The 20,020-nt window shown below is 44.8% G+C and overlaps 1 protein-coding gene across 1 annotated transcript in view; it reads right to left on the bottom strand.

The window, feature by feature from the left end:
• The window catches only part of LOC148454377 (DC-STAMP domain-containing protein 2-like), a 60,034-nt gene extending 43,642 nt beyond the window's left edge, over positions 1-16,392 (bottom strand). The window contains exons 1-2 of the mRNA XM_088461004.1: positions 15,796-16,392; positions 15,056-15,226 (exon numbers count right to left, since the gene is read on the bottom strand). Coding sequence (XP_088317130.1) covers positions 15,056-15,226; positions 15,796-16,207 — 583 coding nt within the window. The 5' untranslated portion in view covers positions 16,208-16,392. The remainder of the gene's footprint in view (positions 1-15,055; positions 15,227-15,795) is intronic.
• Positions 16,393-20,020: the final 3,628 nt, after the last annotated feature.

The raw sequence follows: 20,020 nt of genomic DNA, 5'->3' as shown, positions 1-20,020 counted from the left end.
TACTGTATTACTCTCTCACTATATCAGATGGTTACTATATTACACTGTCACTCTGTTACTGTATTACTCTCTTACTATATCAGATGGTTACTATGTTATAATGTCACTCTGTTACTGTATTACTCTCACTATATCAGACTGTTACTATATTACACTGTCACTCTGTTACTATATTACTCTCTCACTATATCAGACAGTTACTATATTACACTGTCACGCTGTCACAGTATTACACTCTCAATATATCAGATGGTTCCTATATGACACTGTCACTGTTACTGTATTACTCTCTCACTACATCAGATGGTTACTATATTACACTGTCACTCTGTTACTGTATTACTCTCTCACTATATCAGATGGTTACTATATTACACTGTCACTCTGTTACTGTATTACTCTCTCACTATATCAGATGGTTACTATATTACACTGTCATGCTGTCACTGTATTACACTCTTACTATATCAGATGGTTACTATATTACAGTGTCACTCTGTTACTGTATTACTCTCTCACTATATCAGACGGTTACTATATTACACTGTCACTCTGTTACTGTATTACTCTCTCACTATATCAGACGGTTACTATATTACACTGTCACTCTGTTACTATATTACTCTCTCACTATATCAGACAGTTACTATATTACACTGTCATGCTGTCACTGTATTACTCTCTCACTATATCAGACGGTTACTATATTACACTGTCACGCTGTTACTGTATTACTCTCTCACTATATCAGACGGTTACTATATTACACTGTCACGCTGTTACTATATTACTCTCTCACTATATCAGATGGTTACTATATTACACTGTCACTCTGTTACTATATTACTCTCTCACTATATCAGATGGTTACTATATTACACTGTCACTCTGTTACTGTATTACACTGTCACGCTGTCACTGTTACTCTCTCACTATATCAGATAGTTACTATATTACACTGTCACTCTGTTACTATATTACTCTCTCACTATATCAGACAGTTACTATATTACACTGTCATGCTGTCACTGTATTACTCTCTCACTATATCAGACGGTTACTATATTACACTGTCACGCTGTTACTGTATTACTCTCTCACTATATCAGACGGTTACTATATTACACTGTCACGCTGTTACTATATTACTCTCTCACTATATCAGACGGTTACTATATTACACTGTCACTCTGTTACTATATTACTCTCTCACTATATCAGATGGTTACTATATTACACTGTCACTCTGTTACTATATTACTCTCTCACTATATCAGACAGTTACTATATTACACTGTCACTCTGTTACTGTATTACTCTCTCACAATATCAGATGGTTACTATATTACACTGTCACGCTGTTACTATATTACTCTCTCACTATATCAGACAGTTACTATATTACACTGTCACTGTATTACTCTCTTACTATATCAGATGGTTACTATGTTATAATGTCACTCTGTTACTGTATTACTCTCACTATATCAGATGGTTACTATATTACACTGTCACTCTGTTACTATACTACTCTCTCACTATATCAGACAGTTACTATATTACACTGTCATGCTGTCACTGTATTACACTCTTACTATATCAGATGGTTACTATATTACACTGTCACTCTGTTACTGTATTACTCTCTCACTATATCAGATGGTTACTATATTACACTGTCACTCTGTTACTGTATTACTCTCTTACTATATCAGATGGTTACTATGTTATAATGTCACTCTGTTACTGTATTACTCTCACTATATCAGACGGTTACTATATTACACTGTCACTCTGTTACTATATTACTCTCTCACTATATCAGACAGTTACTATATTACACTATCACGCTGTCACTGTATTACACTCTCAATATATCAGATGGTTCCTATATGACACTGTCACTGTTACTGTATTACACTGTCACGCTGTCACTATTACTCTCTCACTATATCAGATAGTTACTATTTACACTGTCACGCTGTCACAGTATTACACTCTTACTATATCAGATGGTTACTATATTACACTGTCACGCTGTCACTGTATTACACTCTTACTATATCAGATGGTTACTATATTACACTGTCATGCTGTTACTATATTACTCTCACTATATCAGATGGTTACTATATTACACTGTCACTCTGTTACTGTATTACTCTCTCACTATATCAGACGGTTACTATATTACACTGTCACTCTGTAACTGTATTACACTCTCACTATATCAGACAGTTACTATATTACACTGTCACTCTGTTACTGTATTACTCTCTCACTATATCAGACGGTTACTATATTACACTGTCACGCTGTCACTGTATTACTCTCTTACTATATCAGACGGTTACTATATTACACTGTCACGCTGTTACTATATTACTCTCTCACTATATCAGACGGTTACTATATTACACTGTCACTCTGTTAGTATATTACTCTCTCACTATATCAGACGGTTACTATATTACACTGTCACTCTGTTACTATATTACTCTCTCACTATATCAGATGGTTACTATATTACACTGTCACTCTGTTACTATATTACTCTCTCACTATATCAGACAGTTACTATATTACACTGTCACTCTGTTACTGTATTACTCTCTCACTATATCAAATGGTTACTATATTACACTGTCACGCTGTCACTGTATTACTCTCTCACTATATCAGATGGTTACTATATTACAGTGTCACGCTGTCACTGTATTACTCTCTCACTATATCAGATGGTTACTATATTACACTGTCACGCTGTCACTGTATTACTCTCTCACTATATCAGATGGTTACTATATTACGCTGTCACTGTATTACTCTCTTACTATATCAGACAGTTACTATATTACAGTTCACTCTGTTACTATATTACTCTCTCACTGTATCAGACGGTTACTATATTACACTGTCACTCTGTTACTGTATTACTCTCTCACTATATCAGACGGTTACTATATTACACTGTCACTGTTACTGTATTACTATATCAGATGGTTACTATATTACACTGTCACTCTGTTACTATATTACTCTCTCACTATATCAGACAGTTACTATATTACACTGTCACGCTGTTACTGTATCAGACGGTTACTATATTACACTGTCACGCTGTTACTGTATTACTCTCTCACTATATCAGACGGTTACTATATTACACTGTCACTGTATTACTCTCTCACTATATCAGACAGTTACTATATTACACTGTCACTCTGTTACTATATTACTCTCACTATATCAGATGGTTACTATATTACAGTGTCACTCTGTTACTGTATTACTCTCTCACTATATCAGACGGTTACTGTATTACACTGTCACTCTGTTACTATATTACTCTCTCACTATATCAGACGGTTACTATATTACACTGTCACTCTGTTACTATATTACTCTCTCACTATATCAGACAGTTACTATATTACACTGTCACGCTGTCACTGTATTACTCTCTTACTATATCAGACAGTTACTATATTACAGTTCACTCTGTTACTATATTACTCTCTCACTGTATCAGACGGTTACTATATTACACTGTCACTCTGTTACTGTATTACTCTCTCACTATATCAGACGGTTACTATATTACAGTGTCACGCTGTTACTATATTACTCTCTCACTATATCAGACGGTTACTATGTTACACTGTCACTCTGTTACTGTATTACACTCTCACTATATCAGATGGTTACTATATTACACTGTCACTCTGTTACTATATTACTCTCTCACTATATCAGACAGTTACTATATTACACTGTCACTCTGTTACTGTATTACACTCTCACTATATCAGACAGTTACTATATTACACTGTCACTCTGTTACTATATTACTCTCACTATATCAGATGGTTACTATATTACAGTGTCACTCTGTTACTGTATTACTCTCTCACTATATCAGACGGTTACTGTATTACACTGTCACTCTGTTACTATATTACTCTCTCACTATATCAGACGGTTACTATATTACACTGTCACTCTGTTACTATATTACTCTCTCACTATATCAGACAGTTACTATATTACACTGTCACGCTGTCACTGTATTACTCTCTCACTATATCAGATGGTTACTATATTACGCTGTCACTGTATTACTCTCTTACTATATCAGACAGTTACTATATTACAGTTCACTCTGTTACTATATTACTCTCTCACTGTATCAGACGGTTACTATATTACACTGTCACTCTGTTACTGTATTACTCTCTCACTATATCAGACGGTTACTATATTACAGTGTCACGCTGTTACTATATTACTCTCTCACTATATCAGACGGTTACTATGTTACACTGTCACTCTGTTACTGTATTACACTCTCACTATATCAGATGGTTACTATATTACACTGTCACTCTGTTACTATATTACTCTCTCACTATATCAGACAGTTACTATATTACACTGTCACTCTGTTACTGTATTACACTCTCACTATATCAGATGGTTACTATATTACACTGTCACTCTGTTACTATATTACTCTCTCACTATATCAGACGGTTACTATATTACACTGTCACGCTGTCACTGTATTACTCTCTCACTATATCAGACGGTTACTATATTACACTGTCACTCTGTTACTATATTACTCTCTCACTATATCAGATAGTTACTATATTACACTGTCACTCTGTTACTGTATTACACTGTCACGCTGTCACTATTACTCTCTCACTATATCAGATAGTTACTATATTACACTGTCACGCTGTCACAGTATTACACTCTTACTATATCAGATGGTTACTATATTACACTGTCACGCTGTCACTGTATTACACTCTTACTATATCAGATGGTTACTATATTACACTGTCACGCTGTCACTGTATTACTCTCTCACTATATCAGATAGTTACTATATTACACTGTCACTCTGTTACTGTATTACACTGTCACGCTGTCACTATTACTCTCTCACTATATCAGATAGTTACTATATTACACTGTCACGCTGTCACAGTATTACACTCTTACTATATCAGATGGTTACTATATTACACTGTCACGCTGTCACTGTATTACACTCTTACTATATCAGATGGTTACTATATTACACTGTCACGCTGTCACTGTATTACACTCTTACTATATCAGATGGTTACTATATTACACTGTCATGCTGTTACTATATTACTCTCACTATGTCAGATGGTTACTATATTACACTGTCACTTCTTTTACTGTATTACTCTCTCACTATATCAGACAGTTACTATATTACACTGTCACTCTGTTACTGTATTACTCTCTCACTATATCAGACGGTTACTATATTACACTGTCACTCTGTTACTGTATTACTCTCTCACTATATCAGACGGTTACTATATTACACTGTCACGCTGTTACTATATTACTCTCTCACTATATCAGACAGTTACTATATTACACTGTCACGCTGTTACTATATTACTCTCTCACTATATCAGACAGTTACTATATTACAGTGTCACGCTGTTACTGTATTACTCTCTTACTATATCAGATGGTTACTATATTACACTGTCACTCTGTTACTGTATTACTCTCTCACTATATCAGATGGTTACTATATGACACTGTCATGCTGTTACTGTATTACTCTCACTATATCAGATGGTTACTATATTACAGTGTCACGCTGTCACTATTACTCTCTCACTATATCAGATGGTTACTATATTACACTGTCACTCTGTTACTGTATTACTCTCTCACTATATCAGACGGTTACTATATTACACTGTCATGCTGTTACTGTATTACTCTCTTACTATATCAGATGGTTACTATATTACAGTGTCACGCTGTCACTATTACTCTCTCACTATATCAGACGGTTACTATATTACACTGTCACGCTGTCACTGTATTACTCTCTCACTATATCAGATGGTTACTATATTACAGTGTCACGCTGTCACTATTACTCTCACTATATCAGACAGTTACTATATCACACTGTCACGCTGTTACTGTATTACTCTCTCACTATATCAGACAGTTACTATATTACACTGTCACTCTGTTATTGTATTACACTGTCACTCTGTTACTGTATTACTCTCTCACTGTATCAGACAGTTACTATATTACACTGTCACTCTGTTACTATATTACTCTCTCACTATATCAGATGGTTACTATATTACACTGTCACTCTGTTACTGTATTACTCTCTCACTATATCAGATGGTTACTATATTACACTGTCATGCTGTTACTGTATTACTCTCTCACTATATCAGACGGTTACTATATTACACTGTCATGCTGTTACTGTATTACTCTTTCACTATATCAGACTGTTACTATATTACACTGTCACTGTGTTACTGTATTACTCTCTCACTATATCAGACGGTTACTATATTACACTGTCATGCTGTTACTGTATTACTCTCTCACTATATCAGACGGTTACTATATTACACTGTCACTCTGTTACTATATTACTCTCTCACTATATCAGATGGTTACTATATTACACTGTCACGCTGTTACTATATTACTCTCTCACTATATCAGACAGTTACTATATTACACTGTCACTCTGTTACTATATTACTCTCTCACTATATCAGACAGTTACTATATTACACTGTCACGCTGTTACTGTATTACTCTCTCACTGTGTCAGACAGTTACTATATTACACTGTCACTCTGTTACTGTATTACTCTCTCACTATATCAGACAGTTACTATATTACACTGTCATGCTGTTACTGTATTACTCTCTCACTATATCAGACTGTTACTATATTACACTGTCACTCTGTTACTGTATTACTCTCTCACTATATCAGACAGTTACTATATTACAGTGTCACGCTGTTACTGTATTACTCTCTCACTATATCAGACGGTTACTATATTACACTGTCACTCTGTTACTATATTACTCTCACTATATCAGATGGTTACTATATTACACTGTCACTCTGTTACTGTATTACTCTCTCACTATATCAGACAGTTACTATATTACAGTGTCACGCTGTTACTGTATTACTCTCTCACTATATCAGATGGTTACTATATTACACTGTCACTCTGTTACTATATTACTCTCACTATATCAGATGGTTACTATATTACACTGTCATGCTGTTACTGTATTACTCTCTCACTATATCAGACTGTTACTATATTACACTGTCACTCTGTTACTGTATTACTCTCTCACTATATCAGACAGTTACTATATTACAGTGTCACGCTGTTACTGTATTACTCTCTCACTATATCAGACAGTTACTATATTACACTGTCACTCTGTTACTATATTACTCTCACTATATCAGATGGTTACTATATTACAGTGTCACTCTGTTACTGTATTACTCTCTCACTATATCAGACGGTTACTATATTACACTGTCACTCTGTTACTATATTAATCTCTCACTATATCAGACAGTTACTATATTACACTGTCACGCTGTCACTGTATTACTCTCTTACTATATCAGACGGTTACTATATTACACTGTCACGCTGTTACTGTATTACTCTCTCACTATATCAGATGGTTACTATATTACACTCTCACTATATCAGATAGTTACTATATTACACTGTCATGCTGTTACTGTATTACTCTCTCACTATATCAGATAGTTACTATATTACACTGTCACGCTGTCACTGTATTACTCTCTCACTATATCAGATGGTTACTATATTACAGTGTCATGTTGTTACTGTATTACTCTTACTATATCAGACGGTTACTATATTACACTGTCACTCTGTTACTGTATTACTCTCTTACTATATCAGATGGTTACTATATAACACTGTTACTGATGCCCTGTACAGCTGTACTACACCCCTATGTACAGCTCAGTCATATTCTCCCTGTGTTACGCTGATGCCCTGTACAGCTGTACTACACCCCTATGTACAGCTCAGTAATATTCTCCCTGTGTTACGCTGATGCCCTGTACAGCTGTACTACACCCCTATGTACAGCTCAGTAATATTCTCCCTGTGTTAGGCTGATGCTCTGTACAGCTGAACTATACCCCTATGTACAGCTCAGTAATATTCTCCCTGTGTTAGGCTGATGCCCTGTACAGCTGTACTACACCCCTATGTACAGCTCAGTAATATTCTCCCTGTGTTAGGCTGATGCCCTTTACAGCTGTACTACACCCCTATGTACAGCTCAGTACTATTCTCCCTGTGTTAGGCTGATGCCCTGTACAGCTGTACTACACCCCTATGTACAGCTCAGTACTATTCTCCCTGTGTTAGGCTGATGCCCTGTACAGCTGTACTACACCCCTATGTACAGCTCAGTACTATTCTCCCTGTGTTACGCTGATGCCCTGTACAGCTGTACTACACCCCTATGTACAGATCAGTAATATTCTCCCTGTGTTAGGCTGATGCCCTGTACAGCTGTACTACACCCCTATGTACAGCTCAGTCATATTCTCCCTGTGTTACGCTGATGCCCTGTACAGCTGTACTACACCCCTATGTACAGCTCAGTCATATTCTCCCTGTGTTACGCTGATGCCCTGTACAGCTGTACTACACCCCTATGTACAGCTCAGTCATATTCTCCCTGTGTTACGCTGATGCCCTGTACAGCTGTACTACACCCCTATGTACAGCTCAGTCATATTCTCCCTGTGTTACGCTGATGCCCTGTACAGCTGTACTACACCCCTATGTGCAGCTCAGTAATATTCTCCCTGTGTTACGCTGATGCCCTGTACAGCTGTACTACACCCCTATGTACAGCTCAGTAATATTCTCCCTGTGTTAGTCTGATGCCCTGTACAGCTCAGTAATCTCCCTTTGTTAGGCTGATGCCCTGTACAGCTGTACTACACCCCTATGTACAGCTCAGTGATATTCTCCCTGTGTTACGCTGATGCCCTTTACAGCTGTACTACACCCCTATGTACAGCTCAGTCATATTCTCCCTGTGTTAGGCTGATGCCCTGTACAGCTGTACTACACCCCTATGTACAGCTCAGTAATATTCTCCCTGTGTTAGGCTGATGCCCTGTACAGCTGTACTACACCCCTATGTACAGCTCAGTAATATTCTCCCTGTGTTAGGCTGATGCCCTGTACAGCTGTACTACACCCCTATGTACAGCTCAGTAATATTCTCCCTGTGTTACGCTGATGCCCTTTACAGCTGTACTACACCCCTATGTACAGCTCAGTCATATTCTCCCTGTGTTAGGCTGATGCCCTGTACAGCTGTACTACACCCCTATGTACAGCTCAGTCATATTCTCCCTGTGTTAGGCTGATGCCCTGTACAGCTGTACTACACCCCTATGTACAGCTCAGTCATATTCTCCCTGTGTTACGCTGATGCCCTGTACAGCTGTACTACACCCCTATGTACAGCTCAGTAATATTCTCCCTGTGTTACGCTGATGCCCTGTACAGCTGTACTACACCCCTATGTACAGCTCAGTCATATTCTCCCTGTGTTAGGCTGATGCCCTGTACAGCTGTACTACACCCCTATGTACAGCTCAGTAATATTCTCCCTGTGTTAGGCTGATGCCCTGTACAGCTGTACTACACCCCTATGTACAGCTCAGTAATATTCTCCCTGTGTTACGCTGATGCCCTTTACAGCTGTACTACACCCCTATGTACAGCTCAGTAATATTCTCCCTGTGTTACGCTGATGCCCTGTACAGCTGTACTACACCCCTATGTACAGCTCAGTCATATTCTCCCTGTGTTACGCTGATGCCCTGTACAGCTGTACTACACCCCTATGTACAGATCAGTAATATTCTCCCTGTGTTAGGCTGATGCCCTGTACAGCTGTACTACACCCCTATGTACAGCTCAGTAATATTCTCCCTGTGTTAGGCTGATGCCCTGTACAGCTGTACTACACCCCTATGTACAGCTCAGTAATATTCTCCCTGTGTTAGGCTGATGCCCTGTACAGCTGTACTACACCCCTATGTACAGCTCAGTAATATTCTCCCTGTGTTACGCTGATGCCCTGTACAGCTGTACTACACCCCTTTGTACAGCTCAGTGATATTCTCCCTGTGTTACGCTGATGCCCTGTACAGCTGTACTACACCCCTATGCACAGCTCATTGATATTATCCCTGTGTTACGCTGATGCCCTTTACAGCTGTACTACACCCCTATGCACAGCTCAGTGATATTCTCCCTGTGTTACGCTGATGCCCTTTACAGCTGTACTACACCCCTATGTACAGCTCAGTCATATTCTCCCTGTGTTAGGCTGATGCCCTGTACAGCTGTACTACACCCCTATGTACAGCTCAGTCATATTCTCCCTGTGTTACGCTGATGCCCTGTACAGCTGTACTACACCCCTATGTACAGCTCAGTCATATTCTCCCTGTGTTAGGCTGATGCCCTGTACAGCTGTACTACACCCCTATGTACAGCTCAGTCATATTCTCCCTGTGTTACGCTGATGCCCTGTACAGCTGTACTACACCCCTATGCACAGCTCAGTAATATTCTCCGTGTTACGCTGATGCCCTGTACAGCTGTACTACACCCCTATGTACAGCTCAGTCATATTCTCCCTGTGTTACGCTGATGCCCTGTACAGCTGTACTACACCCCTATGTACAGCTCAGTCATATTCTCCCTGTGTTACGCTGATGCCCTGTACAGCTGTACTACACCCCTATGTACAGCTCAGTCATATTCTCCCTGTGTTACGCTGATGCCCTGTACAGCTGTACTACACCCCTATGTACAGCTCAGTAATATTCTCCCTGTGTTAGGCTGATGCCCTGTACAGCTGTACTACACCCCTATGTGCAGCTCAGTAATATTCTCCCTGTGTTACGCTGATGCCCTGTACAGCTGTACTACACCCCTATGTACAGCTCAGTCATATTCTCCCTGTGTTACGCTGATGCCCTGTACAGCTGTACTACACCCCTATGTACAGCTCAGTAATATTCTCCCTGTGTTACGCTGATGTCCTGTACAGCTGTACTACACCCCTATGTGCAGCTCAGTAATATTCTCCCTGTGTTACGCTGATGCCCTGTACAGCTGTACTACACCCCTATGTACAGCTCAGTAATATTCTCCCTGTGTTAGGCTGATGCCCTGTACAGCTGTACTACACCCCTATGTACAGCTCAGTAATATTCTCCCTGTGTTAGGCTGATGCCCTGTACAGCTGTACTACACCCCTATGTACAGCTCAGTAATATTCTCCCTGTGTTACGCTGATGCCTTGTACAGCTGTACTACACCCCTATGTGCAGCTCAGTAATATTCTCCCTGTGTTAGGCTGATGCCCTGTACAGCTGTACTACACCCCTATGTGCAGCTCAGTAATATTCTCCCTGTGTTACGCTGATGCCCTGTACAGCTGTACTACACCCCCATGTACAGCTCAGTCATATTCTCCCTGTGTTACGCTGATGCCCTGTACAGCTGTACTACACCCCTATGTACAGCTCAGTAATATTCTCCCTGTGTTAGGCTGATGCCCTGTACAGCTGTACTACACCCCTATGTGCAGCTCAGTAATATTCTCCCTGTGTTACGCTGATGCCCTGTACAGCTGTACTACACCCCCATGTACAGCTCAGTCATATTCTCCCTGTGTTACGCTGATGCCCTGTACAGCTGTACTACACCCCTATGTACAGCTCAGTAATATTCTCCCTGTGTTAGGCTGATGCCCTGTACAGCTGTACTACACCCCTATGTACAGCTCAGTACTATTCTCCCTGTGTTACGCTGATGCCCTGTACAGCTGTACTACACCCCCATGTACAGCTCAGTAATATTCTCCCTGTGTTAGGCTGATGCCCTGTACTACACCCCTATGTACAGCTCAGTAATATTCTCCCTGTGTTAGGCTGATGCCCTGTACAGCTGTACTACACCCCTATGTACAGCTCAGTAATATTCTCCCTGTGTTAAGCTGATGCCCTGTACAGCTGTACTACACCCCTATGTACAGCTCAGTAATATTCTCCCTGTGTTAGGCTGATGCCCTGTACAGCTGTACTACACCCCTATGTACAGCTCAGTAATATTCTCCCTGTGTTAGGCTGATGCCCTGTACAGCTGTACTACACCCCTATGTACAGCTCAGTCATATTCTCCCTGTGTTAGGCTGATGCCCTGTACAGCTGTACTACACCCCTATGTACAGCTCAGTCATATTCTCCCTGTGTTAGGCTGATGCCCTGTACAGCTGTACTACACCCCTATGTACAGCTCAGTAATATTCTCCCTGTGTTAGGCTGATGCCCTGTACAGCTGTACTACACCCCTATGTACAGCTCAGTAATATTCTCCCTGTGTTACGCTGATGCCCTGTACAGCTGTACTACACCCCTATGCACAGCTCAGTGATATTCTCCCTGTGTTACGCTGATGCCCTGTACAGCTGTACTACACCCCTATGTACAGCTCAGTCATATTCTCCCTGTGTTAGGCTGATGCCCTGTACAGCTGTACTACACCCCTATGTACAGCTCGGTAATATTCTCCCTGTGTTACGCTGATGCCCTGTACAGCTGTACTACACCCCTATGTACAGCTCAGTCATATTCTCCCTGTGTTAGGCTGATGCCCTGTACAGCTGTACTACACCCCTATGTACAGCTCAGTAATATTCTCCCTGTGTTACCCTGATGCTCTGTACAGCTGTACTACACCCCTATGTACAGCTCAGTAATATTCTCCCTGTGTTAGGCTGATGCCCTGTACAGCTGTACTACACCCCTATGTACAGCTCAGTAATATTCTCCCTGTGTTAGGCTGATGCCCTGTACAGCTGTACTACACCCCTATGTACAGCTCAGTAATATTCTCCCTGTGTTACGCTGATGCCCTTTACAGCTGTACTACACCCCTATGTACAGCTCAGTCATATTCTCCCTGTGTTAGGCTGATGCTCTGTACAGCTGTACTACACCCCTATGTACAGCTCAGTCATATTCTCCCTGTGTTACGCTGATGCCCTGTACAGCTGTACTACACCCCTATGTACAGCTCAGTAATATTCTCCCTGTGGTACGCTGATGCCCTGTACAGCTGTACTACACCCCTATGTACAGCTCAGTCATATTCTCCCTGTGTTAGGCTGATGCCCTGTACAGCTGTACTACACCCCTATGTACAGCTCAGTAATATTCTCCCTGTGTTAGGCTGATGCCCTGTACAGCTGTACTACACCCCTATGTACAGCTCAGTAATATTCTCCCTGTGTTACGCTGATGCCCTGTACAGCTGTACTACACCCCTATGTACAGCTCAGTAATATTCTCCCTGTGTTAGGCTGATGCCCTGTACAGCTGTACTACACCCCTATGTACAGCTCAGTAATATTCTCCCTGTGTTAGGCTGATGCCCTGTACAGCTGTACTACACCCCTATGTACAGCTCAGTAATATTCTCCCTGTGTTAGGCTGATGCCCTGTACAGCTGTACTACACCCCTATGTACAGCTCAGTCATATTCTCCCTGTGTTACGCTGATGCCCTTTACAGCTGTACTACACCCCTATGTACAGCTCAGTAATATTCTCCCTGTGTTACGCTGATGCCCTGTACAGCTGTACTACACCCCTATGTACAGCTCAGTGATATTCTCCCTGTGTTAGGCTGATGCCCTGTACAGCTGTACTACACCCCTATGTACAGCTCAGTAATATTCTCCCTGTGTTACGCTGATGCCCTGTACAGCTGTACTACACCCCTATGTACAGCTCAGTCATATTCTCCCTGTGTTAGGCTGATGCCCTGTACAGCTGTACTACACCCCTATGTACAGCTCAGTAATATTCTCCCTGTGTTAGGCTGATGCCCTGTACGGCTGTACTACACCCCTATGTACAGCTCAGTAATATTCTCCCTGTGTTAGGCTGATGCCCTGTACAGCTGTACTACACCCCTATGTACAGCTCAGTCATATTCTCCCTGTGTTACGCTGATGCCCTGTACAGCTGTACTACACCCCTATGCACAGCTCAGTGATATTCTCCCTGTGTTACGCTGATGCCCTTTACAGCTGTACTACACCCCTATGTACAGCTCAGTAATATTCTCCCTGTGTTAGGCTGATGCCCTTTACAGCTGTACTACACCCCTATGTACAGCTCAGTCATATTCTCCCTGTGTTAGGCTGATGCCCTGTACAGCTGTACTACACCCCTATGTACAGCTCAGTACTATTCTCCCTGTGTTAGGCTGATGCCCTGTACAGCTGTACTACACCCCTATGTACAGCTCAGTAATATTCTCCCTGTGTTAGGCTGATGCCCTGTACAGCTGTACTACACCCCTATGTACAGCTCAGTACTATTCTCCCTGTGTTACGCTGATGCCCTGTACAGCTGTACTACACCCCTATGCACAGCTCAGTGATATTCTCCCTGTGTTACGCTGATGCCCTGTACAGCTGTACTACACCCCTATGCACAGCTCAGTGATATTCTCCCTGTGTTACGCTGATGCCCTTTACAGCTGTACTACACCCCTATGTACAGCTCAGTCATATTCTCCCTGTGTTAGGCTGATGCCCTGTACAGCTGTACTACACCCCTATGCACAGCTCAGTGATATTCTCCCTGTGTTACGCTGATGCCCTGTACAGCTGTACTACACCCCTATGTACAGCTCAGTAGTATTCTCCCTGTGTTACGCTGATGCCCTTTACAGCTGTACTACACCCCTATGCACAGCTCAGTGATATTCTCCCTGTGTTACGCTGATGCCCTGTACAGCTGTACTACACCCCTATGTACAGCTCAGTAGTATTCTCCCTGTGTTACGCTGATGCCCTTTACAGCTGTACTACACCCCTATGTACAGCTCAGTAATATTCTCCCTGTGTTAGGCTGATGCACTGTACAGCTGTTCTACACCCCTATGTACAGCTCAGTAATATTCTCCCTCTGTTAGGCTGATGCCCTGTACAGCTGTACTACACCCCTATGTACAGCTCAGTCATATTCTCCCTGTGGCATATTGTGCTATTGCCATAGACTTTCTTCCATTACACTTATACTGGTTACTCACGTAATAATGGCTGTCTGATCTTATCCAACAGCTCCTTTGTCTGATTAATGCCAAGTTCTATTCCACATGAGACTGTGTCAGACACGCGGCGAAAATTCTCCATGGTGTTGGCGGCTGGTCCCTGCAGGGCGAGGCTGAAGGCGATCACCAGCATAATGGCCTTTCCCTTCCCTGAAAGAAACAAACGGGGATGCTGCCAGTCACCGTTATACCAATACACTGACGGCAGCAGCGGTGGTCGGTCTCGCCGGACAACGGCTTATCGGGGCAGCTGTCCCCACACCGGAGCAATGCTGAATGTCTCCTGCAGATTCGGATCAGCCGCTACAACTCCGGGCCCGTCAGATCCTCACATTTCATAGCCCAATCGCAAATAATACCAAATAGGCCCCATAGACATTTACATCACCCAAATGTGAGATTATAGCACACCTCTCAGGGGTACAGCACCCCCGTAACAGCGTCTCATTACATTATACTAAACATTTCATCCTATTCACCAGGACCCACAAGCCTAATTACTGCCCATTTCACATCAGATCATCAGCCTGGAATCGATAGAGCTAGAATTCATTTTGAGGGGATATTTAGTTTAGAGAGAGAGAAAGTACCAACCAATCAGCTCCTGTCATTTTTCAAGCACAACCAGTAAACTGGCAGTTTGGAGCTGTTTAGTTGGTACTTTATCTCTCTGCAAGGCTTAGCACATCTCCCCCGTAATGTGATGACAGTCTTCTTACCTGACAACACCTGTGGTAGCATGAGGAACACGGTGGCCCGGACTTGCACAGAAAAGGCCATGCCGAGGGACAGGAAGGCCCCCACTAAGTACGTAGACCATATGCAGAACGTCAATTGGAAATTTTTGACAAACAGCACTATATAAGCATAGATGGCGGTGAGGAGGAGGCCGGTCAGGAATCCTCCGAAGCTCCTTAGGAAGGCCTTCGTCATGTTGTCCTGGCTGATATAGGTCTTGGCCACCTTCTTCTTTTCCTCCATGTAGTCTTGAGCACTTACCTCCTCCACCCTCAGGCGGTCTGGGTTCTGGGGACATAGCTCACACAAGCATGAGCAGGACCCCTTACACCCAGAGCACACCAACCTGCACCATTCGCTCAGCCACTGGCCTAATCCTGGTCTTGTCCCCATCCTCACTATGGGTTCACTACGAGCCTAACCCACCGTTGGCCTTACAGGTGATGGGCCTAACACGTGGCTTGGTTCTGGTGACCATTGACGTGCTGTAGAGTTGTCCTCTCGCAGGCCCTGAGCCCTGCTGTATTCTTCTGCCAGTTGAAGGTGATTGTGACAGGGAAGTGGTAAGTGATGTCACAGATGACTGATGTCATAGGTGATTGTGACAAGTGTAGAGCTGATTAACCCCTTTGTTCTTTGAGTTTAATACAAGTTGTCAGTTTCCGGATACACTTAAGCATGCATCATACTTGCCGACCCTCCCGCTGAGTACCAGTGTAAATATCGGTAACATCGACACACAGCGACTATCCATACAACCCTTGCGGCAAGTCTGACCTGTCTCACACACAGCGGCTCTCCTGCCACGCAGAGCGCTCTCAGGCTGCGTATGGGAACACAATGGCTAATTTATGTACGATTTATCGCTAAGACACACCTGTTTTCTAACCCCCCCCCCCCAAACGCTGCCTACCTGTCACAAGGGGGGTGAGGGGGTGTGCAGCACTCCGGCACTCCACTCAAGGACCTCCTACACCCCCCCACCCCACCCAAGTAATAGGCACGAGGGTTCGGGACGTGAGGTCATGCCCATTTTCACGTGGCCACGCCCCTTCCCGTGTGGCCATGCCCCCTTTTCGAAGGCGAATAGCTGCGCCGCTTACACAGGGTCCCTCCCCGCACCGGATAACACCGTGTGGAGGGACGCCACTGCCTGTCACTCACTTTGCGAATATTTCCTCCGTACGTGTGTGATCGCAAAACAATTGCGCATGTGCAGTGCGGCTTACACCATGTGTAATGGCTAACAATCGCTCCAGCTGCGTAACGATCGCCATGGCGTCCTGGCCCACGGACTCAACTTGAGGGTAGAGAAAAGTGAGAAGAAAATAAATGAAGGAGGCGGCTCGGTGAGAGGAAACGATCTTACATTATACTGTCAGCCTCCATGTACTCAGACATAGGGCTCCATTTATCAGCCAAGCATAACCACTTTAGCGCTCGCCCCATTACGGATTTAACAAACAGCAGTGATCTAAGATTACCGCTGTTTGTCACTGCATTGCTCTAGCGAAAGCAATGGGGACCCTGCGCTGCCTTTCCGGCTTCAGCTAAGCCTCCCAGGCACTGCCGGGTCCCCGTCCGTGTCATGCGCATAACACAGGAGCCCCATCGCTGGAAGGAGGACTTCCCTGGACCTCGCAGAGGAGGAGGACTTCCCTGGACCTCGCAGAGGAGGAGGACTTCCCTGGACCTCGCAGAGGAGGAGGACTTCCCTGGACCTCGCAGAGGAGGAGGACTTCCCTGGACCTCGCAGAGGAGGAGGACTTCCCTGGACCTCGCAGAGGAGGAGGACTTCCCTGGACCTCACCGGAGGGGTGAGTATTGATAAATACCAGTGTATCATACTGATACTATACGATAAATGCCGCTGGTGTTTACCATCGCTGATAAATGGGGCCCGTAGTATCAGAATTATTTTTAGTTTATTAGTCTATTAGATGTTTAAGTACAGTTTTTACTAAAAAATAAATAATAGAAACATCGATAAACATCGCATCCAGAGTACCAGTGTTTAGGACTGATCAATATTTTGTAACCAAAGTTAAAATCATCAGTACTTCCAATGTTGTCTTTCGATGTCTCATGAAGATCCCTCATCTATACTGAGAGTGAGCCCGATTCAGACCCGGACACTAAGCCGCGGACGCACGCTATGGGCGATTGTCGCTCGTGTGCGCATGCGTATGCATTGCGCGAACCAGTCATTGTGATCAGGAGTCGTGCGCTCTTAGCACAAAGACTGAGCGCTACTATGAGTGACAGCGCCGTTTGTGGGTGGTAACGGGAAGGTGCTGTGAACGCAGGCGTGACTGGGCGTTAAAACAGAGTTTTATGGGAGTGCATAATTAGCATGGAGGCGTCATTGTACACGTCACCTGGTTGTACTTCAGCCTGCAGTGATCGCAGTGCTTGCGGCGGGGTAGGGTCTACCTCAACGGCTGCGAGCTGCTCCGTAGAGGGCGCCCTTACGCCACACAGCGCGGCCCATAGAGGGCGCCATTACACCACACAGCGCGGCCCATAGAGGGCGCCCTTACACCACACAATGCGGCCCATAGAGGGCGTCCTTACACCACACAGCGCAGCTCATAGAGGGCGCCCTAGTCCTTACACCACACAGCGCGGCCCATAGAGGGCGTCCTTACACCACACAGCGCGGCTCATAGAGGGCGTCCTTACACCACACAGCGCAGCTCATAGAGGGCGCCCTAGTCCTTACACCACACAGCGCGGCCCATAGAGGGCGCCCTTACACCACACAGCGCAGCTCATAGAGGGCGCCCTAGTCCTTACACCACACAGCGCAGCCCGTAGAAGGCGTCCTTACACCACACAGCGCGGCCCGTAGAGGGCGTCCTTACACCACACAGCGCAGCTCATAGAGGGCGCCCTAACACCACACAGCGCGGCCTATAGAGGGCTCCCTTACACCACACAGCGCAGCCCGTAGAGGGCGTTCTTACACCACACAGCGCGGCCCATAGAGGGCGTCCTTACACCACACAGCGCAGCTCATAGAGGGCGCCCTAGTCCTTACACCACACAGCGCAGCTCATAGAGGGCGCCCTAACACCACACAGCGCGGCCTATAGAGGGCTCCCTTACACCACACAGCGCAGCCCGTAGAGGGCGTCCTTACACCACACAGGGCGGCCCGTAGAGGGCGTCCTAACACCACACAGCGCGGCCCATAGAGGGCGCCCTTACACCACACAGCGCAGTTCATAGAGGGCGCCCTAGTCCTTACACCACACAGCGCAGCTCATAGAGGGCGCCCTAACACCACACAGCGCGGCCTATAGAGGGCTCCCTTACACCACACAGCGCAGCCCGTAGAGGGCGTCCTTACACCACACAGCGCGGCCCATAGAGGGCGTCCTTACACCACACAGCGCAGCTCATATAGGGGGCGCCCTAGTCCTTACACCACACAGCGCAGCTCATAGAGGGCGCCCTAACACCACACAGCGCGGCCTATAGAGGGCTCCCTTACACCACACAGCGCAGCCCGTAGAGGGCGTCCTTACACCACACAGCGCGTCCCGTAGAGGGCGTCCTTACACCACACAGCGCGGCCCGTAGAGGGCACCCTAGTCCTTACATCACACAAGCGGCCCATAGAGGGCGCCCTAACACCACACAGCGCGGCCCATAGAGGGCGCCCTAACACCACACAGCGCGGCCCATAGAGGGCGCCCTTACACCACACAGCGCGGCCCATAGAGGGCGCCCTTACACCACACAGCGCGGCCCATAGAGGGCTCCCTAACACCACACTGCGCGGCCCATAGAGGGCGCCCTAACACCACGGCCCATAGAGGGCGCCCTAACACCACACAGCGCGGCCCATAGAGGGCGCCCTTACACCACACAGCGCGGCCCATAGAGGGCGCCCTTACACCACACAGCGCAGCTCATAGAGGGCGCCCTAGTCCTTACACCACACAGCGCAGCTCATAGAGGGCGCCCTAACACCACACAGCGCGGCCTATAGAGGGCTCCCTTACACCACACAGCGCAGCCTGTAGAGGGCGTCCTTACACCACACAGCGCGGCCCGTAGAGGGCGTCCTTACACCACACAGCGCAGCTCATAGAGGACGCCCTAACACCACACAGCGCGGCCTATAGAGGGCTCCCTTACACCACACAGCGCAGCCCGTAGAGGGCGTCCTTACACCACACAGCGCGGCCCATAGAGGGC

Source organism: Taudactylus pleione, unplaced genomic scaffold (genome assembly GCF_031769625.1).
Source record: "Taudactylus pleione unplaced genomic scaffold, aTauple2 ptg000997l, whole genome shotgun sequence".
In the NCBI taxonomy this organism is placed as follows: domain Eukaryota; kingdom Metazoa; phylum Chordata; class Amphibia; order Anura; family Myobatrachidae; genus Taudactylus; species Taudactylus pleione.
Note: the sequence above shows the minus strand (reverse complement) of the source record. Positions and strands in the feature narration are given on the sequence as shown.